The sequence below is a fragment of the Daphnia magna genome, linkage group LG2 (assembly GCF_020631705.1).
Source record: "Daphnia magna isolate NIES linkage group LG2, ASM2063170v1.1, whole genome shotgun sequence".
Taxonomy (NCBI): Eukaryota; Metazoa; Arthropoda; class Branchiopoda; order Diplostraca; family Daphniidae; genus Daphnia; species Daphnia magna.
Genome location: NC_059183.1, coordinates 9,230,267 through 9,253,926, shown reverse-complemented (window position 1 = coordinate 9,253,926; position 23,660 = coordinate 9,230,267). Strand labels below are relative to the sequence as shown.

General features: G+C 38.4%; 3 protein-coding genes across 3 annotated transcripts; all 3 read left to right on the top strand.

Moving 5' to 3' along the window:
• Positions 1-7,690: 7,690 nt before the first annotated feature.
• LOC116923871 lies at positions 7,691-11,459 on the top strand. The gene has a single exon (XM_045169224.1). It carries the CDS (start codon positions 7,887-7,889, stop codon positions 11,457-11,459), a length of 3,573 nt encoding a protein of 1,190 aa, XP_045025159.1. The 5' UTR covers positions 7,691-7,886.
• Positions 11,460-16,053: 4,594 nt separating this feature from the next.
• Positions 16,054-17,387, top strand: LOC123469876. The gene is made up of 3 exons (XM_045169223.1): positions 16,054-16,137; positions 16,250-17,257; positions 17,352-17,387. The coding sequence occupies exons 1-3, from the start codon at positions 16,054-16,056 to the stop codon at positions 17,385-17,387; spliced, it is 1,128 nt and encodes a 375-aa protein (XP_045025158.1).
• Positions 17,375-18,694, top strand: LOC123469946. Its single transcript, XM_045169303.1, has one exon. It carries the CDS (start codon positions 17,510-17,512, stop codon positions 18,443-18,445), a length of 936 nt encoding a protein of 311 aa, XP_045025238.1. The 5' UTR covers positions 17,375-17,509; the 3' UTR covers positions 18,446-18,694.
• Positions 18,695-23,660: the final 4,966 nt, after the last annotated feature.

Sequence of the window (23,660 nt, the reverse complement as noted above, 5' to 3'; positions counted from 1 at the left end):
ATGTGAATACACTGTTATACCATGAGTTTTTACTTCTATATGTAAACTGCATGGAATATACTTGTATTCAATGTGAATACACTGTTATACCATGAGTTTTTACTTCTATATGTAAACTGCATGGAATATACTTGTATTCAATGTGAATACACTGTTATACCATGAGTTTTTACTTCTATATGTAAACAGCATCAAATATACTTGTATTCAATGTGAATACACTGTTATACCATGAGTTTTTACTTCTATATGTAAACAGCATGAAATATACTTGTATTCAATGTGAATACACTGTTATACCATGAGTTTTTACTTCTATATGTAAACAGCATCGAATATACTTGTATTCAATGTGAATACACTGTTATACCATGAGTTTTTACTTCTATATGTAAACTGCATGAAATATACTTGTATTCAATGTGAATACACTGTTATACCATGAGTTTTTACTTCTATATGTAAACTGCATGGAATATACTTGTATTCAATGTGAATACACTGTTATACCATGAGTTTTTACTTCTATATGTAAACTGCATGGAATATACTTGTATTCAATGTGAATACACTGTTATACCATGAGTTTTTACTTCTATATGTAAACTGCATGAAATATACTTGTATTCAATGTGAATACACTGTTATACCATGAGTTTTTACTTCTATATGTAAACTGCATGAAATATACTTGTATTCAATGTGAATACACTGTTATACCATGAGTTTTTACTTCTATATGTAAACAGCATCAAATATACTTGTATTCAATGTGAATACACTGCTTATACCATGAGTTTTTACTTCTATATGTAAACTGCATGGAATATACTTGTATTCAATGTGAATACACTGTTATACCATGAGTTTTTACTTCTATATGTAAACTGCATGGAATATACTTGTATTCAATGTGAATACACTGTTATACCATGAGTTTTTACTTCTATATGTAAACAGCATCAAATATACTTGTATTCAATGTGAATACACTGTTATACCATGAGTTTTTACTTCTATATGTAAACTGCATGGAATATACTTGTATTCAATGTGAATACACTGTTATACCATGAGTTTTTACTTCTATATGTAAACTGCATCAAATATACTTGTATTCAATGTGAATACACTGTTATACCATGAGTTTTTACTTCTATATGTAAACTGCATGGAATATACTTGTATTCAATGTGAATACACTGTTATACCATGAGTTTTTACTTCTATATGTAAACTGCATGGAATATACTTGTATTCAATGTGAATACACTGTTATACCATGAGTTTTTACTTCTATATGTAAACTGCATGGAATATACTTGTATTCAATGTGAATACACTGTTATACCATGAGTTTTTAGTTCTATATGTAAACAGCATCAAATATACTTGTATTCAATGTGAATACACTGTTATACCATGAGTTTTTACTTCTATATGTAAACTGCATGAAATATACTTGTATTCAATGTGAATACACTGTTATACCATGAGTTTTTACTTCTATATGTAAACTGCATGGAATATACTTGTATTCAATGTGAATACACTGTTATACCATGAGTTTTTACTTCTATATGTAAACTGCATGGAATATACTTGTATTCAATGTGAATACACTGTTATACCATGAGTTTTTAGTTCTATATGTAAACTGCATGGAATATACTTGTATTCAATGTGAATACACTGTTATACCATGAGTTTTTACTTCTATATGTAAACTGCATGAAATATACTTGTATTCAATGTGAATACACTGTTATACCATGAGTTTTTACTTCTATATGTAAACTGCATGGAATATACTTGTATTCAATGTAAATACACTGTTATACCATGAGTTTTTAGTTCTATATGTAAACAGCATCAAATATACTTGTATTCAATGTGAATACACTGTTATACCATGAGTTTTTACTTCTATATGTAAACTGCATGGAATATACTTGTATTCAATGTGAATACACTGTTATACCATGAGTTTTTACTTCTATATGTAAACTGCATGGAATATACTTGTATTCAATGTGAATACACTGTTATACCATGAGTTTTTAGTTCTATATGTAAACAGCATGGAATATACTTGTATTCAATGTGAATACACTGTTATACCATGAGTTTTTACTTCTATATGTAAACTGCATGGAATATACTTGTATTCAATGTGAATACACTGTTATACCATGAGTTTTTACTTCTATATGTAAACTGCAAAGAATATACTTGTATTCAATGTGAATACACTGTTATACCATGAGTTTTTACTTCTATATGTAAACTGCATTTAATATACATGTATTCAATGTGAATACACTGTTATACCATGAGTTTTTAGTTCTATATGTAAACAGCATCAAATATACTTGTATTCAATGTGAATACACTGTTATACCATGAGTTTTTACTTCTATATGTAAACTGCATGGAATATACTTGTATTCAATGTGAATACACTGTTATACCATGAGTTTTTACTTCTATATGTAAACTGCATGGAATATACTTGTATTCAATGTGAATACACTGTTATACCATGAGTTTTTACTTCTATATGTAAACTGCATGGAATATACATGTATTCAATGTGAATACACTGTTATACCATGAGTTTTTAGTTCTATATGTAAACAGCATCAAATATACTTGTATTCAATGTGAATACACTGTTATACCATGAGTTTTTACTTCTATATGTAAACTGCATGGAATATACAGTATCCTCCACAAAAAAGAGGCACCCCCCCAGTAGCCCAAAAAATAAAAATTACTTATGAGCGCTAGATGGCATAGTTTTTAATTGCAAAATACAAACAAAAAAAAGCATGCAACTTTTTTTTTGTTTGTTTTGACTGCAAAAACGAGACGGTTGCCATGATTTCAGTATTTTTTGCTGCGAGCAAAATTTTGAAAACGGAGAATTCGAGAAAAAGTCGGGGAAAGGCTATCCTCTGAATTGTTACCTTTCCTCCACCCCGACTTTTTTCTCAAGTTTTCCGTTTTTCATATTTTCTCGCAACATGAAAACTTATTGGTTACAGACGATTTTAAAAGACGGATAAAATTATAGCATTTAGAAAATAAATCTAAGAAAACATTAAAAATTTTTTTTTTTTAAGAGCATTTATTTAATTTAAACAAACTGACAAATGAAATATGTTTAATATTTCTTCCACCAGCCGTTAGCTTCAAAGCATAATTTAAGTCTTTTTGTCATTCGCTAATTTTTTACGATAAGCGTCTTTTTCAGTAAGATTTTGCCAAGCGGTCTGTGCATGGGCAAAATCTTCTTCTTTGTTTCGGGAATCTTTCGCGTCCGTCGAAATAACACAGCTTCAAATAGTTGCCATGGTTTCCAATAAGTTTTCATGTCACGAAAAAATATGGAAAACGGAAATCTTGAGAAAAAAGTCGGGGGTGGAGGAAAGGTAACAATTCAGAGGTTAGCCTTTCCCCGACTTTTTCTCGAATTCTCCGTTTTCCAAATTTTGCTCGCAGCAAAACATACTGAAATCATGGCAACCGTCTCGTTTTGCAGTCAAAAAAAACAAAAAAAAGTGCATGCTTTTTTGTTTGTATTTTGCAATTAAAAACTATGCCATCTAGCGCTCATAAGTAATTTTTTTTTTTTTTGGTCGGGGGGGTCTTTTTTTTTGGATTGGGATACTGTTTTATTCAATGGGAATACACTGTTATACCTCTGTAAAAAAGAATACTGTACTTGTATTCAATGTGAATACACTGTTATACAAATATACTTTATACAATGGTATACTTCTAATATTGACTCAATGTGAATACACTGTTATACCATGAGTTTTTACTTCTATATGTAAACAGCATCAAATATACTTGTATTCAATGTGAATACACTGTTATACCATGAGTTTTTACTTCTATGTGATATTGATTCAATGGAATACATATACCATGTTTTTACATCAATATGAATACACTGTTATACCATGAGTTTTTAGTTCTATATGTAAACTTCATGGAATACTACTTGTATTCAATGTGAATACACTGTTATACCATGAGTTTTTACTTCTATATGTAAACTGCATGGAATATACTTGTATTCAATGTGAATACACTGTTATACCATGAGTTTTTACTTCTATATGTAAACTGCATGGAATATACTTGTATTCAATGTGAATACACTGTTATACCATGAGTTTTTACTTCTATATGTAAACTGCAAAGAATATACTTGTATTCAATGTGAATACACTGTTATACCATGAGTTTTTACTTCTATATGTAAACTGCATGGAATATACTTGTATTCAATGTGAATACACTGTTATACCATGAGTTTTTACTTCTATATGTAAACAGCATCAAATATACTTGTATTCAATGTGAATACACTGTTATACCATGAGTTTTTACTTCTATATGTAAACTGCATGGAATATACATGTATTCAATGTGAATACACTGTTATACCATGAGTTTTTAGTTCTATATGTAAACAGCATCAAATATACTTGTATTCAATGTGAATACACTGTTATACCATGAGTTTTTACTTCTATATGTAAACTGCATGGAATATACTTGTATTCAATGTGAATACACTGTTATACCATGAGTTTTTAGTTCTATATGTAAACTGCATGGAATATACTTGTATTCAATGTGAATACACTGCTATACCATGAGTTTTTAGTTCTATATGTAAACAGCATCAAATATACTTGTATTCAATGTGAATACACTGTTATACCATGAGTTTTTACTTCTATATGTAAACTGCATGGAATATACTTGTATTCAATGTGAATACACTGTTATACCATGAGTTTTTAGTTCTATATGTAAACAGCATCAAATATACTTGTATTCAATGTGAATACACTGTTATACCATGAGTTTTTACTTCTATATGTAAACTGCATGGAATATACTTGTATTCAATGTGAATACACTGTTATACCATGAGTTTTTACTTCTATATGTAAACTGCAAAGAATACACTTGTATTCAATGTGAATACACTGTTATACCATTTTTTCTTATATGTAAACTGCATGGAATATACTTGTATTCAATGTGAATACACTGTTATACCATGAGTTTTTACTTCTATATGTAAACTGCATGGAATATACATGTATTCAATGTGAATACACTGTTATACCATGAGTTTTTAGTTCTATATGTAAACAGCATCAAATATACTTGTATTCAATGTGAATACACTGTTATACCATGAGTTTTTACTTCTATATGTAAACTGCATGGAATATACTTGTATTCAATGTGAATACACTGTTATACCATGAGTTTTTATTTCTATATGTAAACTGCATGGAATATACATGTATTCAATGTGAATACACTGTTATACCATGAGTTTTTAGTTCTATATGTAAACAGCATCAAATATACTTGTATTCAATGTGAATACACTGTTATACCATGAGTTTTTACTTCTATATGTAAACTGCATGGAATATACTGGTATTCAATGTGAATACACTGTTATACCATGAGTTTTTACTTCTATATGTAAACTGCATGGAATATACATGTATTCAATGTGAATACACTGTTATACCATGAGTTTTTAGTTCTATATGTAAACTGCATGGAATACACTTGTATTCAATGTGAATACACTGTTATACCATGAGTTTTTACTTCTATATGTAAACTGCATGGAATATACTTGTATTCAATGTGAATACACTGTTATACCATGAGTTTTTACTTCTATATGTAAACTGCAAAGAATATACTTGTATTCAATGTGAATACACTGTTATACCATGAGTTTTTACTTCTTTATGTAAACAGCATCAAATATACTTGTATTCAATGTGAATACACTGTTATACCATGAGTTTTTACTTCCATATGTAAACTGCATGGAATATACATATATTCAATGTGAATACACTGTTATACCATGAGTTTTTACTTCTATATGTAAACTAGCATGGAATATACTTGTATTCAATGTGAATACACTGTTATACCATGAGTTTTTACTTCTATATGTAAACTGCATGGAATATACTTGTATTCAATGTGAATACACTGTTATACCATGAGTTTTTACTTCTATATGTAAACTGCATGGAATATACTTGTATTCAATGTGAATACACTGTTATACCATGAGTTTTTACTTCTATATGTAAACTGCATGGAATATGCTTGTATTCAATGTGAATACACTGTTATACCATGAGTTTTTACTTCTATATGTAAACTGCATGGAATATACATGTATTCAATGTGAATACACTGTTATACCATGAGTTTTTAGTTCTATATGTAAAAAGCATCAAATATACTTGTTGTGCATCCGCACAAAGGAAAGGGGGTGTGGCGGTATGGCAACAGGGCGAACGAGTTGAGCAGACGACGAACAGGATCGGTGAGAAAAGACGCGACGGCAGACTCAAAAATATAGCTTAGAGCACATGAGTTGTAATTGTCGTGTTATCAGGTGTATTGAGCCACTCTTCGTTTGTCAAATACAGCCCACTCGCTGATCACGGTGTTGTGTGTGTGTGTTAACATTAATTCAACCAAGCGGATAGCAATTGGTCACATTGGTGCCGAAACCCGGGAACGAACTTAACTGTGTCCGCGCGTCGTGTCGCGCGGTGCCGGCGTCGAGGAATTCTCACTCGTAAGTTAGCAAAACTCTGTAATCAAGTCTTAACTAAGTTATCGAACAAATGCATAAAATGTCTATTACGAACGTCCATCTCGAACGGCCATGCGGCACATTTGATCCCCACCTCCTCCCGTGACTCCCATTTTTCCTTTTTTTTGCAATCGAGCGCGAAAGGACAAGAGACGTCTATCGAACTCCGCCTCTTACCACCTAACCTTCGCATCTCCATACTTATTCCATCCCTTTTCCATTACGCTTTCTGTTTTCCTTTCTTTTCTCGTCTTCGTAATTTGAGGGGCAATTTTCTTGCTTTAATGTTTGAATGGAAGAAAGAGCATCGGAAGGGTGGTGGTGGCGTACTGAACTAGAGATATATGGTCATTTACACCTCTAGTTGAGAAATCTGCCGCGCGGCGGTTTAGTGATAACTACGTTTAATAATGAAAGGGACAGCGAATTCCAATGGAGTATTTGAGTTCCATCACAGTAATGTACAAGATATATTTTATTTAATTTAACGCGGGCTTCTGTCTTTATTTAATTTAACAAGTTCAAATACAGCCCTTTATTCTTCTGTTCCTGTCCAAGGACTTAATAAAGGCAAAAGAAAAAAAAAAATAAAAAATAAAAATAAAATATATATATATATATATATTTAAAATAAAACAACAATATCAAACTCGCTGTATGGAGCTGCTTTCTGCAATCTCTATCCAGTTTAGGAGCATGATTATGTCTGAGCACCAAAGTTTTGCATACGATCTCCATTAGCTTGTTTTCATGATTGTAACGGGAACCCAATTCTCCCCGCCGGGTTAGAATCGGCTTTCTCTAAATGATCCCCGCCATCCACCTTTATCTTGCCCCTCTAATACCTCCCTGATGCCTCTGACCCGTATTTTACCATCCTTTCTTGTTTCCCCCTTTTGATTTGAAAGCAGCGTCTCTCTATAACCAACCAAATCGAGCTTATCAAACCTTTCATCTCGGAAAAATTCATTTCACTTATTCGTACCCATATTTCGAACATTAACAAATAACGTCTTTCTATCACGCACCTAAATCGAACTTACGAACACGAACAAAACCCCTTTGATTCAAACATCCACCAATTACGTTTTTCTGTCACCCACCCAGATCGAACTTACAAACGAACAAACCCTTCAATTCGAACAAAATTCTCGAAAAATACCAACTCGCTGACCACCATCATTAGCCACGCCTTTATCGACCTGGGATCATGGAAAACCTCGATATGATGGCCGCCGCGGATTTGTTCAGGCTACGAACAACCATGAAGCGTCAGCACACGAACCTCGTCGCGCGAATTCACGGGATGATCAACAGGCGAGCGTCGCGGGTCGAAGTCGAAGTGTTGTCGGCAACTCTCGCAAATGTGCTGGAGCGGATCACCGCAGTTAATGATCAATACGTTATTACGGGTGGACTCGATGAACAGGAGCAGGCAGCCGCGGAAACTTACATTCAAGAAGTAGCTGCATTAAGTGAACAAGCGCAGCTTGCCATTGGAGGTTATGCCCATGCCGTGGCCAACAGAACAGCTTGGAATGTCACTGACTCGAACGCTAGCCGCGTTCTGCAACCAATTCCGCTGGCAATTGCAGAAGAAGTGCCCGAAAACGAAATCGTCAACCACAACCCAATTGTCTCGGGCCTTGCCAAAAGTCGCAATCATGAGGACGATATAGGAGGAACACAAGCTGCTCGTAATATCACCGCTGCCCAACAGCCTACGATTGGCGCTTTAATTTCGAATTTGGATGGAGACAAAAGCGCCCGAAACGCCTCTGACGAGGCCCACCAGGCAAAAAGGAGGAGAATCGAGCTCGAGTTTGAGCTCGAAAGGAAAAGAGTAGAGCGCTCTCGCAAAATGGATGATCTGCTCCGTCAAAGTGAACGAGAAGAAGAGGATCTCAAAATGGCAATTGAACGTGAAAGGATTCTGGCTGGTGAATTCGAGGGAGCGGTTGACGGGAGCCCCATCCATTCTTCAACGCCAAGAGGGAACGTCATAAATCCAATAGAACAATCATCTCGAACGCCACAGTCTTGTGAAATAACAACATCATTCGCTCCACCCAGTCGCTGGCCTAAAATTGCAGTCGAAAAGTTCAACGGGGACCCACGCAAATGGCAGAGGTTTGCACACGGCATTCACGCTACCGTTCGCGACGCAAATATTCCGGACTCATACAAGCTCCTTGGTCTGCAAGACAGCATAATGGATGACATCCGCAAGAGGATGGGCCACCTTTTCAACGGGTCGTACGCGTTTGAAACGGCATGGAATGAATTAGAGAGCAAGTATGGAAATCCGGGTCTAATCATGCAGGCGCATAATCAGCACTTACTTCAGGTTCAACCGTTTAAAGCTGGGGATTTCAATGCGCTCTTCAGTCTTGCCGCAGATGTCCGAGATGCCGTATCAAGCGTCCCAAATGAGCACTTAAAAGAGTTCACGTATTCTACTGTCATTACTTCGCTCGCCTCAAAGCTACCGATTCAACTGCAAATCGATTGGGGTAAATTCGCCTACTCGCTTAGGCCGAGTTTGCCATCGCTAAGAGATTTTGACAAATGGATCGATATCGCCGTTGGGGCAGAAGAATATCGTGGAATTCGCCTCTCAACTCCCGGAAGCAACGCAAACAAGCCGGCCTCGAACTTCATCCCACGTCAACAAAGCAACTATGGTCAACCTGGTAGCAGCGGCTATCGTGGCCCGACGGTGTTGACCAACCGGGTTCAAGACAAGATCGCTACTCCAAAGTGTCCTGCCTGCAACGCGGATCCGGGTCACCGCTTCGAATACTGCAACACCTTCAAGCGCATGTTGGTTAACCAGCGTGCTGCCCTCTGCGCTGACAACAATTATTGCTTCAAATGCCTGGTTCAAGGTCACTACGGAAGAAACTGCACCCGCGCTGACGTAAAATGCAAGGAGTGTGGAAAGGCCCACAACACCCTGTTACACGGAGCTGATCGTCAATTTCCGTCTTCTAAACAACAAGGTAACGACCAACTTAACGTATCAATGATTCACGCACCTACGCCAAACAAGCTGCGCTCTGTACTGCTAGCCATACTGCCCGTAACTATTAAAAGCAACGAATACGTCGCTGAGACCTTTGTCGTTTTGGATCCAGGCAGCGAAGCAACACTCATCACAGACAATCTCGCAGCCAGGTTAAATTTGTCAGGGCCATCTTTTCGTGTTCGCTTCGGCAATTTCAACGATTCCGTTACCATAAATTCAAAAATCGTGTCATTCCGCATCGCGTCATTGGGGTTGGAAGTGCCTGTAACCGAAGCATTTCTTGTCCCCAAGATCAGCCTATCCCCTAGGAAAATCAACTGGCCGGTATTGAAAAAAAATTGGTCTCATCTCGCCGATTTAAATTTGCCAGCAATAGACTCTTCTAAAGTCGGCGTCTTAATTGGAGCCGACCAGCTTTCTGCTCATGTTCAAAGGGGAATTAGAGAACCAATCGAAGCAGACGGACCTACTGCGGTTCTCACCCAATTTGGATGGTCGGTGATAGGGAAAATCCCGCACTTTCTCGTGGCCGGGCCGAGCAAGAGAAAATCGGTCAACATTCAGTCAATTGCTCAAGATGTAGCGCTATGTAGCCTCGTTGAACAATTTCACTCAACCGAGTTCTTCGGTACAGATGCAAGTGTGCCTGCTCTTATTTCCACAGAAGATGCTCGGGTTCTGAAGGTGCTGGAATCGTCGGCGCTTTTCATCGGATGCGGCTGGCAGGTGGAACTTCCTCTTAAATCTGAAGGATTTGTCTTCCCCAACAACAGAAAGCAAGCTGTATCAAGATTTTATGGCATGGAGCGTCGGCTCTCACTGCCAGAAAACCAGCAGTATGCAGAAAGGTACAACAACATTGTAAATAAGCTTATCGAATCCGGCACCGCTTCAATTGTCCACCCGTCCGCCATTAACGAACCAAAGGGAATGGTTTGGTACTTGCCGCACCACTTCGTTGAGTATCCAAACAAGCCCGGAAAGATTAGGGTGGTAATGGATTGTGCGGCAAGCTTTTCGCAGGTTTCGCTCAACAATCAACTTTTCCGTGGACCGCCGCTGCTCCCAAAACTTGTGGGAGTGCTCCTACGATCAAGGGAATGTCTTTTTGCACTCTCTGCGGATATAGCGGCCTTCTATCATCGCGTCGGGATCCCAGCGAAGCACCAGTCTCTCCAACGATTTGTCTTCCGCGAATTCGGAAGCAATAAACCGCTAAGGACATATCAAATGACGACCTTAGTATTTGGAGCAGTTCATGCATCAACCGCGGCCATCTGGGTCTTGCAGCATGCGGTCAGCCAAAACAAAAATTATCCCGAAGTAGCGTCGCGAATAAAAAATAATTTTTATGCTGACAACTTATGCGACTCCTTCGACACAGAAGCGGAAACCATCAAGTTCGCAAGGGACGTCAGAGAATCACTAGCAATAGGTGGGTTCAAGCTGACAGGTTTTGCATCTTCATCAAAAAGGGTTCTCGAAACGATCCCGTCGGAGGATAGAGCTGACTCCGTCCTTGACTTGAATTACGACGCCCTGCCAACGGAATACATATTGGGTCTTGCATGGGACTGCAGTGGCGACTGCTACAAGTTGAGGGTAAAGGATCTTTCCCCAGTCATGACAAAGCGGGAATTGTTATCGGCGATGTCAAGAGAATTCGACCCCCTTGGAATGTGTCTACCGGTCATTACGTATGCGAAGCTGCTATTTCAAGAGGTCTGTAAATTGAGAACAGGAATATCGTGTTAATTTCTGATTGACACATATGAACAATATATAGCTTGAATATAAGATTGTATTACCAGATTAGGATGAACGAAATATCACACGTCTTTTTGGTATCAAACGATGAAGAAGTAGAACTCAAGAGAACAAAGCTTGGACGTACGAGAGACGTAATAAAGAACAGAGAAAACGTTAAGAGATTGGCAAGTGCCTAAACAGAACGTAATACTGTCGTCTGCGTAGGTTTGCATTGAGACATGACGGGTAGATGGCGTTGTGTAGATAACAGTCAACATCAACACTCCCCCTCAAACCGAGTAATCAAGAAATAAGGATTGATAATAGAAAGAAGAAAAATATCGTATAGATTAAATGGTGACAGAGGAAGCCATGCCGATGCGGTCTCGGAGAAAGTTGAAACGATGGGTAGCAGTTGGCTTCGTGAATATATCGGCGAGTTGATGGTCGGTTGGGATGTAGACTACATCGATGACGCCATCTGATTGTTTCTCTCTGATGAAGTGATATCTCACGTCTATGTGTTTCGTGCGTTGGTGATGAGCGGGATTGATTGTCACACAAAAGACGGACGGGGCCTGGCTGAAGACGACCGATTTGTAAGAGGAGACGTTGGACCCATATGGCTTCTTTGGTGGCGTTACTAGCTGCAATGTATTCCGCCTCTGTGGTGGAAAGAGCGGTGCATGATTGTCTGGTACTGCCCCACGATATGGCACCGCCGAGGTGAAGAAAGATGAAACCAGATGTGGAGCGACGAGTATCTTTGTCACCGGCGTAGTCAGAGTCTGTGTATCCGACGAGGGTGGTGCGACCCTTTCCGGAGAAGAGAAGACCATGAGTTGTGGTACCTGCGAGATACGATAAGATGCGTTTAACGGCAGACCAGTGGGCCTTGCCTGGATTCTGACAGAAACGGGCTGCCTGGCCAACCGCAAAGGCAATGTCTGGACGGGTGCAGACGGCAGCATATGTGAGACATCCAATGGCCTCGCTGTATGGAGTGGTGTTCATGGCCTTGATTCCGTCAGGGGTAGAAGGAGACATGGAGGAGTCTAGTCGAGCATTAGGATCTGCTGGAGTGCTGAAAGGATTACTATTGGTCATATGGAAACGCTCGATGATGCGCTGCAGGTATTGAGGTTGAGATAGGAGCAATTTTCTTTGAGCACGGTCTCGAGAGATTTGAAGGCCAATGAATAGATCTGCTGACCCAGAAGTCATAGAGAAGTGGGATGTTAGATGGGATAGTATAGCAGTGTTGACCGATGAACTGGTACTGCATAGGAGGCAATCGTCTATCCAGAGGGCAAAGATGGTGAACTCGGATGCGTTTTCTCGAAAATATACGCATGGATCCGCTGAGCTGCTGATGAAGCCAAAGCTAGTAAGGAAAGAATCAAAAGTTAAGTTCCACAGTCGGGACGACTGCTTGAGGCCGTAGAGTCCTTTGTGGAGACGGCAGACGAGTGACTCCTGACCATCTACGATGAATCCCTCTGGTTGACTGATGTACAGTTCTTCCGCGACTTCTCCGTAAAGAAAGGCCGTCTTTACGTCTAGTTGTATCATGTCTAGGTCACGGTTTGCAGCGATGGATAAAATTGCTCGGAGAGAATCGAGTTTGACTACAGGGGCGTATGTCTCTGTGAAGTCTAAGCCGGGTCGCTGACTATATCCCTTCGCTACGAATCTGGCCTTGTAGCGTTGGATGGTCCCATCAGAACCATGTTTCAGCTTATACGTCCATCGACATCCAATTGCTGATCGCCCATGAGGGAGGGGTACCAAAGACCAGGTGTGATTATCCATGAGGGATTGGTATTCCTCGTCCATAGCTATTTTCCATTTGTCGGAATCGGGACTAGCCATAGCCAGTTTGAATGAAGAAGGCTCGATGGTGGGAGTTGTCAGATCGGGTTTAACTGTAGATGCAAATTCTGCCCAAAGTTTCTTTGGTTGTGGCGTTCTGCTGGAGTGGCGTGGTCCAGTCGCTGTGATTTGGTCGCTGGGATTGAGATATTCGTCAGCTGGATGAGAAGATTTGAGAGAGTCGTGATGAGTTGATACATCATGGGCTGGCGACTCGTTGAAGATGACGTCACGGCTTATTTTCAGTCTGCGATCAACAGGGTCCCATAAGCGATATGCTTTGGTAGTTTCACAATATCCGACGAATAGACATTTGATGCTCTTCGGCTCTAACTTGTGGCGATCACAATCTGGCACGTGCATGTAGGCCTCGCACCCAAATATGCGCAAGTGGCTGAGATTTGGTTTGCGTCCAAACCAGAGTTCAAATGGAGTGGCTGATGCACTGCTCGATAAGGTGCGGTTGAGGGTGTAGTTGGCGCAGTTGTACGATTCCGCCCACAATTCGAGTGGAATGTTGTTCATGTGCATCGAACTCCGCTCCGCTTCTCCAATTGTACGATGGTCTCGTTCTGAAACGCCATTGTGTTGAGGAGTGTGTGCAGCACTAATTTCGTGGCGGATTGATTTTTCTGTAAGCCATTCATTGAATTCTTTACTGATGAATTCACCACCCCCATCGGAGCGCAGAGTGCGAACTGATTGGTTAGTTTCACTTTCGATTTTACATACGAAAAGTTTGAATCGATCAAATACTTCAGATTTTAACCGCAAGAAATATATTACACGATACCCACTGAGGTCGTCTTTAAATGAGACGTAGTATCTCGCTCCGCCTGGTGATGGTGGCTCCATTGGTCCACAGACGTCGGAGTGGATGATCTCTCCAACTTTGGTAGCTCTGCGACGGCCAGATTCGAATGGTAGGCGATGCATTTTACCGAACGCGCAGCCTGGGCAGATGCTGGATGGTGTAGAATTGTCATTTAGTTCTATTCCGTCGACCAGGCCGTTGGACACCATCTTGATTATCGTCTTGTAACAGGTATGAGATAGACGTTGGTGCCATATCGAGATGGGCTGTCTGTTCGCGACGGCGCTGCATACAATTGCATCGTTTTGGGATGAATCAGCTGTTGAGATATCTAACTCATACAGGTCTTTTCCAACCCGACTTCCTGCCATGATAATTGTTCCGTTTTTCGTGAATGAAACAGATTGCCCGGTAAAATGGACGTCAATTCCACGCTCAGTGGTGGATGGTATGGAGAGTAGATTGGTGCCGAGTCCTGGTACGTGTAGGACGTTGTGAAGTACAGCATTGTATGGAGTCCCATTGATCTTCGTAATGACGTGGACGTCCCCTTGTCCATGGACATTCAGTTGGACACCACCGATTCCTGTCTCACGCCGGCGGTTGATGCGTGAGTGTAGTTCTGCATGCAAGACTTGCTGTTACACAAATGGTGAGTCGCCCCGGAATCTGCATACCAAAGATTTTCATTCATGGGTATTTGACTTGCCCCAAAAGCAATGAAGGCTACTCCATCTTTCTCTCCATCTTTGTCGGTACTAGCAAATTTCACTGTTCGAGGCGCTGTTTTAGATTCGTTCCTTTCATCCCGAATGCGTTTTGAACATACAGCTGCTGAGTGATCGTAGTTTCTACAATAGGTGCACTTTTCATCCGGATGTCCGGCCTCAGCGTTGATTCGTCTGGTGCATGTTAACTCAGAGTGATTGAATTTTCCACAAAAATCACATTCTTCTCGTGGTCTCTTTCTGTCTGGGTTGACAACAGTTCGCTTTTCTCTACTCTGGAAAGGTCTTCCTGATTCCAAAGCTCGTCTTCCCCAGCTGTTGGTGGGTCTATTTGATTCTGATTTGGCAGCGAAAGCTTCTATATCAGTGTTGATTGGTGCGATCTTGCTGCTTGATGGGGATGTACAAACGTTTCTATGCTGTTCGTTCATTAATTTCGTGATGAGCTGAGGCATTGTCTTTTCCATTTCAGGAAGATTGTCCCACACCGTCATAAAGTTTCTGAATGCAGTTGGCAGAGTCGAGACAATCTTGGTCATGATCTGTGACTGGGACATAGGGCTACCTAAATCTTCAAGTTGTTGAGCGAGTCCTTCAATAGCGGTAATGTGAGACATCATGCTATGTCCTTTTAGAAATTGGTAATGAAAAAATCTTGCTTGTAGTACGTGGGTGCTTGCTGAAGCATTCTGTAGATATTGGGCAGCTAGTTTGACCCAGATTGAGTTGGCGGTTTTGCAATTCACAAATGCTTGTTGCTCTTTGGGAGATATAGTTGTCATGAGAATCACCCTGGCATCTGTATCTTGCTTTTTCCACTTTTTGATCTCTTTGGAGTTAGTGATCGAGCCAGATACTGCATGAGGTTCAGGTTCCTTTGACTTTCCCTGTTAAGATTACAATAGAACAAAGTGGGTTAACGATCTGATTAACAAGTGATAGTATGTTTCTCAGTGAAATTACCTCTACTATGTCTAGCAAATCGTTTTGTTCAAGAATTAGCCAGCAATTATACTTCCACAGCTGGAAGTTAGTGCCGTTAAATTGCTCTATGTGACTTAGTTTGGATTTGGAGTCAGACATGTAGGAAAAACTTATTTAACTCTGGGCCCATAACCTGTTAATTTCTGATTGACACATATGAACAATATATAGCTTGAATATAAGATTGTATTACCAGATTAGGATGAACGAAATATCACACGTCTTTTTGGTATCAAACGATGAAGAAGTAGAACTCAAGAGAACAAAGCTTGGACGTACGAGAGACGTAATAAAGAACAGAGAAAACGTTAAGAGATTGGCAAGTGCCTAAACAGAACGTAATACTGTCGTCTGCGTAGGTTTGCATTGAGACATGACGGGTAGATGGCGTTGTGTAGATAACAGTCAACATCAACATATCGCCGTTTAAAAAGCCGATAGGTTGGGACGAGCCTTTGCCAGAGTGCATTCTGGAAAAGTGGAACAAATGGGCCGGCTCGCTGTCGTCCCTCTCTCAAATTTCCATCCGGAGATGCTTCCGATCGGGTGACGAGAAGCTTGCCGATTGCACATTCGATCTCATCGTGTTTGCAGACGCGTCTCTTCTTGCATTCGGATCTGTCGCTTACCTGAAAACAACTTATCGCAAAGAGGCGCATCTCAGTTTTGTTATGGCAAAGGGTCGTATCGCCCCCACTAGCGTCCTGAGCATACCCAGACTGGAGCTGCAAGCCGCGGTTCTAGCGGTCAGAATAGCGCAGACCATCAGGAAGGAAATGCGCATCCCTATCGAATCCGTCGAGTACCGAACCGACTCCGAAATCGTGCTTCACCAGATCAATTCCTCGCATCACAATCATCCGATTTTCGTCGCCAACCGAATCGGCGAGATTCTTCGTCATTCAAGTCCCAATCAGTGGAAATTTATATCCGGTAGGGATAACCCGGCCGACGACTGTACTAGAGGCGTTACGCCTGATTGCTTCAAGTCTAGCTGTCGGTGGTTGACAGGTCCAACTCAGTTGCAATTGTCAGCCCCGCAGCCGGTGATTGTGAGTCAAGCAGGGGATCCCGACTCATTCATCGTTCGGTCAGTATGTGCCCTTAATGTTTCGCCTTATCCCTTAAAGGTCACGTCGCCTGTTGTGTCAAATTTTATTGCTGATAGCCAAAACGGCCTTGCCCGGTTGAAGCGCGATGTGGCCCAGTCGCTTCGTAAAGGCACAATAATCGAAGAGATCACCAACGATGAGCTAAAGCAAGCAATGCGAATCTGCATCATTGTCGCCGCGGAAGAGAAGTTTCCAAGAGAAGTCGACGCTTTAAGAAGAGGGAAACCAATCCCGAGAGATTCTGCATTGCGTAACGTAAACCCGTACATCGACCCTACAGACGGATTGATGAAAGTAGATGGCCGTCTAAAGCATGCCGAGCTTCCCGAACACTCTCGGCATCCCATCATTCTCGCCGCGGACCACCGTCTTACTTCTTTAATCATAGCTGACGCTCATGATGAGATCAACCACGCCGGAGTAGAGCACACTCTCTCAGTTGTCAGGCGAAAGTACTATTTAACTCAGGGCCGGCGGGCCGTACGAAAAACCTTGGCGCGCTGCGTCAAATGTCGGCGCAGGTGTGCGCAACCTCGACCACCGATAATGGCTAATCTTCCCAAAGAAAGGCTGCTACCATTCGTCCGACCCTTTTCTACTTCTGGTCTTGACTTCTTCGGGCCTTTCAACACAGTTATCGGCCAACGCACTGAGAAGCGCTATGGTCTCCTCGTCACTTGTTTCTCCACCCGCGCTGTTCATCTGGAGCTGGTTTATTCTCTCTCTTCCGACTCCTTTTTGATGGCGTTACGCCGATTCATTGCCGATCGCGGCCATCCAGGCACCATATTCTCCGACAACGGGACTAATCTGGTCGCGGGTGAGAAGGAACTGCGCGAGGGGATTGCGAACCTGAACTCAAAGCTTGTGACCGAAGAAATGATCGATCGTGGAATCGACTGGAAGTTCTCGCCGCCTTCCGGCCCGCATTTCGGTGGATCATGGGAGCGTCTCGTCGGCTCCAGCAAGAAATCTCTGCGGGCTGTTCTAGAAGAACGTAGCGTTACCGATGAAGTGCTACTCACCGTTTTAAAGGAGGTTGCATCGCTTCTGAACACTCGACCCCTGACGCATGTTTCGACTGACCCGTCTGAACCGGAACCATTAACGCCGAACCACTTTATTCTTGGCTGTCATCATCCCCACTATCCCCCGAACGTCGAAGAAGAATTTAGCGATTTGTCTAGACGGCGCTTCAGGCAGTCGCAGTTCATTGTGAATCAATACTGGCGCAGATGGATGCGAGAGTACGTGCCAGAGCTGATTGAGCGGAAGAAATGGAATCTAGCCACTCCCCCGCTCCGTGTTGGCAACCGAGTGCTCATCATGGATGAGAACACTCGCCGTGGACAATGGTTAACGGGCACCGTGTCAAAGCTATTCCCAGGAGATGACGGCCGCATCAGGCGTGTCTCTGTCAAAACTGCAACATCCGAATTAATTCGTCCCGTTGTAAAACTTTGTTTGTTTTCAGACGCATAATTGGCCGGACGGGACTGTTGTGCATCTGCACAAAGGAAAGGGGGTGTGGCGGTATGGCAACAGGGCGAACGAGTTGAGCAGACGACGAACAGGATCGGTGAGAAAAGACGCGACGGCAGACTCAAAAATATAGCTTAGAGCACATGAGTTGTAATTGTCGTGTTATCAGGTGTATTGAGCCACTCTTCGTTTGTCAAATACAGCCCACTCGCTGATCACGGTGTTGTGTGTGTGTGTTAACATTAATTCAACCAACGGATAGCAATTGGTCACAATACTTGTATTCAATGTGAATACACTGTTATACCATGAGTTTTTACTTCTATATGTAAACTGCATGGAATATACTTGTATTCAATGTGAATACACTGTTATACCATGAGTTTTTACTTCTATATGTAAACTGCAAAGAATATACTTGTATTCAATGTGAATACACTGTTATACCATGAGTTTTTACTTCTATATGTAAACAGCATCAAATATACTTGTATTCAATGTGAATACACTGTTATACCATGAGTTTTTACTTCTATATGTAAACTGCATGGAATATACATGTATTCAATGTGAATACACTGTTATACCATGAGTTTTTAGTTCTATATGTAAACTGCATGGAATATACTTGTATTCAATGTGAATACACTGTTATACCATGAGTTTTTACTTCTATATGTAAACTGCATGGAATATACTTGTATTCAATGTGAATACACTGTTATACCATGAGTTTTTACTTCTATATGTAAACAGCATCAAATATACTTGTATTCAATGTGAATACACTGTTATACCATGAGTTTTTACTTCTATATGTAAACTGCATGGAATATACATGTATTCAATGTGAATACACTGTTATACCATGAGTTTTTTGTTCTATATGTAAACAGCATCAAATATACTTGTATTCAATGTGAATACACTGTTATACCATGAGTTTTTACTTCTATATGTAAACTGCATGGAATATACTTGTATTCAATGTGAATACACTGTTATACCATGAGTTTTTAGTTCTATATGTAAACAGCATCAAATATACTTGTATTCAATGTGAATACACTGTTATACCATGAGTTTTTACTTCTATATGTAAACTGCATGGAATATACTTGTATTCAATGTGAATACACTGTTATACCATGAGTTTTTAGTTCTATATGTAAACAGCATCAAATATACTTGTATTCAATGTGAATACACTGTTATACCATGAGTTTTTACTTCTATATGTAAACTGCATGGAATATACTTGTATTCAATGTGAATACACTGTTATACCATGAGTTTTTAGTTCTATATGTAAACAGCATCAAATATACTTGTATTCAATGTGAATACACTGTTATACCATGAGTTTTTACTTCTATATGTAAACTGCATGGAATATACTTGTATTCAATGTGAATACACTGTTATACCATGAGTTTTATTCTATTTTATATGTAAACTGCATGGAATATACTTGTATTCAATGTGAATACACTGTTATACCATGAGTTTTTAGTTCTATATGTAAACTGCATGGAATATACTTGTATTCAATGTGAATACACTGTTATACCATGAGTTTTTACTTCTATATGTAAACTGCATGGAATATACTTGTATTCAATGTGAATACACTGTTATACCATGAGTTTTTAGTTCTATATGTAAACAGCATCAAATATACTTGTATTCAATGTGAATACACTGTTATACCATGAGTTTTTACTTCTATATGTAAACAGCATCAAATATACTTGTATTCAATGTGAATACACTGTTATACCATGAGTTTTTAGTTCTATATGTAAACAGCATCAAATATACTTGTATTCAATGTGAATACACTGTTATACCATGAGTTTTTACTTCTATATGTAAACTGCATGGAATATACTTGTATTCAATGTGAATACACTGTTATACCATGAGTTTTTAGTTCTATATGTAAACAGCATGAAATATACTTGTATTCAATGTGAATACACTGTTATACCATGAGTTTTTAGTTCTATATGTAAACAGCATGAAATATACTTGTATTCAATGTGAATACACTGTTATACCATGAGTTTTTAGTTCTATATGTAAACAGCATCAAATATACTTGTATTCAATGTGAATACACTGTTATACCATGAGTTTTTACTTCTATATGTAAACTGCATGGAATATACTTGTATTCAATGTGAATACACTGTTATACCATGAGTTTTTAGTTCTATATGTAAACAGCATCAAATATACTTGTATTCAATGTGAATACACTGTTATACCATGAGTTTTTACTTCTATATGTAAACTGCATGGAATATACTTGTATTCAATGTGAATACACTGTTATACCATGAGTTTTTAGTTCTATATGTAAACAGCATCAAATATACTTGTATTCAATGTGAATACACTGTTATACCATGAGTTTTTACTTCTATATGTAAACTGCATGGAATATACTTGTATTCAATGTGAATACACTGTTATACCATGAGTTTTTAGTTCTATATGTAAACAGCATCAAATATACTTGTATTCAATGTGAATACACTGTTATACCATGAGTTTTTAGTTCTATATGTAAACAGCATCAAATATACTTGTATTCAATGTGAATACACTGTTATACCATGAGTTTTTACTTCTATATGTAAACTGCATGGAATATACTTGTATTCAATGTGAATACACTGTTATACCATGAGTTTTTAGTTCTATATGTAAACAGCATCAAATATACTTGTATTCAATGTGAATACACTGTTATACCATGAGTTTTTACTTCTATATGTAAACTGCATGGAATATACTTGTATTCAATGTGAATACACTGTTATACCATGAGTTTTTAGTTCTATATGTAAACTGCATGGAATATACTTGTATTCAATGTGAATACACTGTTATACCATGAGTTTTTAGTTCTATATGTAAACAGCATCAAATATACTTGTATTCAATGTGAATACACTGTTATACCATGAGTTTTTTACTCTATATGTAAACTGCATGGAATATACTTGTATTCAATGTGAATACACTGTTATACCATGAGTTTTTACTTCTATATGTAAACTGCATAAATATACTTGTATTCAATGTGAATACACTGTTATACCATTTTAGTTCTATATGTAAACAGCATCAAATATACTTGTATTCAATGTGAATACACTGTTATACCATGAGTTTTTAGTTCTATATGTAAACAGCATCAAATATACTTGTATTCAATGTGAATACACTGTTATACCATGAGTTTTTACTTCTATATGTAAACTGCATGGAATATACTTGTATTCAATGTGAATACACTGTTACTACCATGAGTTTTATAGTTCTATATGTAAACTGCATGGAATATACTTGTATTCAATGTGAATACACTGTTATACCATGAGTTTTTAGTTCTATATGTAAACAGCATGAAATATACTTGTATTCAATGTGAATACACTGTTATACCATGAGTTTTTACTTCTATATGTAAACAGCATGGAATATACTTGTATTCAATGTGAATACACTGTTATACCATGAGTTTTTAGTTCTATATGTAAACAGCATCAAATATACTTGTATTCAATGTGAATACACTGTTATACCATGAGTTTTTACTTCTATATGTAAACTGCATGGAATATACTTGTATTCAATGTGAATACACTGTTATACCATGAGTTTTTAGTTCTATATGTAAACTGCATGGAATATACTTGTATTCAATGTGAATACACTGTTATACCATGAGTTTTTAGTTCTATATGTAAACTGCATGGAATATACTTGTATTCAATGTGAATACACTGTTATACCATGAGTTTTTACTTCTATATGTAAACTGCATGGAATATACTTGTATTCAATGTGAATACACTGTTATACCATGAGTTTTTACTTCTATATGTAAACTGCATGGAATATACTTGTATTCAATGTGAATACACTGTTATACCATGAGTTTTTACTTCTATATGTAAACTGCATGGAATATACTTGTATTCAATGTGAATACACTGTTATACCATGAGTTTTTACTTCTATATGTAAACTGCATGGAATATACTTGTATTCAATGTGAATACACTGTTATACCATGAGTTTTTAGTTCTATATGTAAACAGCATCAAATATACTTGTATTCAATGTGAATACACTGTTATACCATGAGTTTTTACTTCTATATGTAAACTGCATGGAATATACTTGTATTCAATGTGAATACACTGTTATACCATGAGTTTTTAGTTCTATATGTAAACAGCATCAAATATACTTGTATTCAATGTGAATACACTGTTATACCATGAGTTTTTAGTTCTATATGTAAACAGCATGAAATATACTTGTATTCAATGTGAATACACTGTTATACCATGAGTTTTTAGTTCTATATGTAAACAGCATGAAATATACTTGTATTCAATGTGAATACACTGTTATACCATGAGTTTTTACTTCTATATGTAAACAGCATCAAATATACTTGTATTCAATGTGAATACACTGTTATACCATGAGTTTTTAGTTCTATATGTAAACAGCATCAAATATACTTGTATTCAATGTGAATACACTGTTATACCATGAGTTTTTACTTCTATATGTAAACTGCATGGAATATACTTGTATTCAATGTGAATACACTGTTATACCATGAGTTTTTAGTTCTATATGTAAACTGCATGAAATATACTTGTATTCAATGTGAATACACTGTTATACCATGAGTTTTTACTTCTATATGTAAACTGCATGGAATATACTTGTATTCAATGTGAATACACTGTTATACCATGAGTTTTTACTTCTATATGTAAACTGCATGGAATATACTTGTATTCAATGTGAATACACTGTTATACCATGAGTTTTTACTTCTATATGTAAACTGCATGGAATATACTTGTATTCAATGTGAATACACTGTTATACCATGAGTTTTTAGTTCTATATGTAAACTGCATGGAATATACTTGTATTCAATGTGAATACACTGTTATACCATGAGTTTTTACTTCTATATGTAAACTGCATGGAATATACTTGTATTCAATGTGAATACACTGTTATACCATGAGTTTTTAGTTCTATATGTAAACAGCATCAAATATACTTGTATTCAATGTGAATACACTGTTATACCATGAGTTTTTACTTCTATATGTAAACTGCATGGAATATACTTGTATTCAATGTGAATACACTGTTATACCATGAGTTT

Bases quoted from the DNA above. Each gene is read 5' to 3' on its own strand.
- LOC116923871 (XM_045169224.1), top strand. From the start codon at position 7,887: ATGGAAAACCTCGATATGATGGCCGCCGCGGATTTGTTCAGGCTACGA.
- LOC123469876 (XM_045169223.1), top strand. From the start codon at position 16,054: ATGAACGAAATATCACACGTCTTTTTGGTATCAAACGATGAAGAAGTA. The intron at 16,138-16,249 runs GTAATAAAGAAC...GGCGTTGTGTAG, and splicing joins AGCTTGGACGTACGAGAGAC to ATAACAGTCAACATCAACAT. The intron at 17,258-17,351 runs GTAGATGGCCGT...CTTTAATCATAG, and splicing joins CTACAGACGGATTGATGAAA to CTGACGCTCATGATGAGATC.
- LOC123469946 (XM_045169303.1), top strand. From the start codon at position 17,510: ATGGCTAATCTTCCCAAAGAAAGGCTGCTACCATTCGTCCGACCCTTT.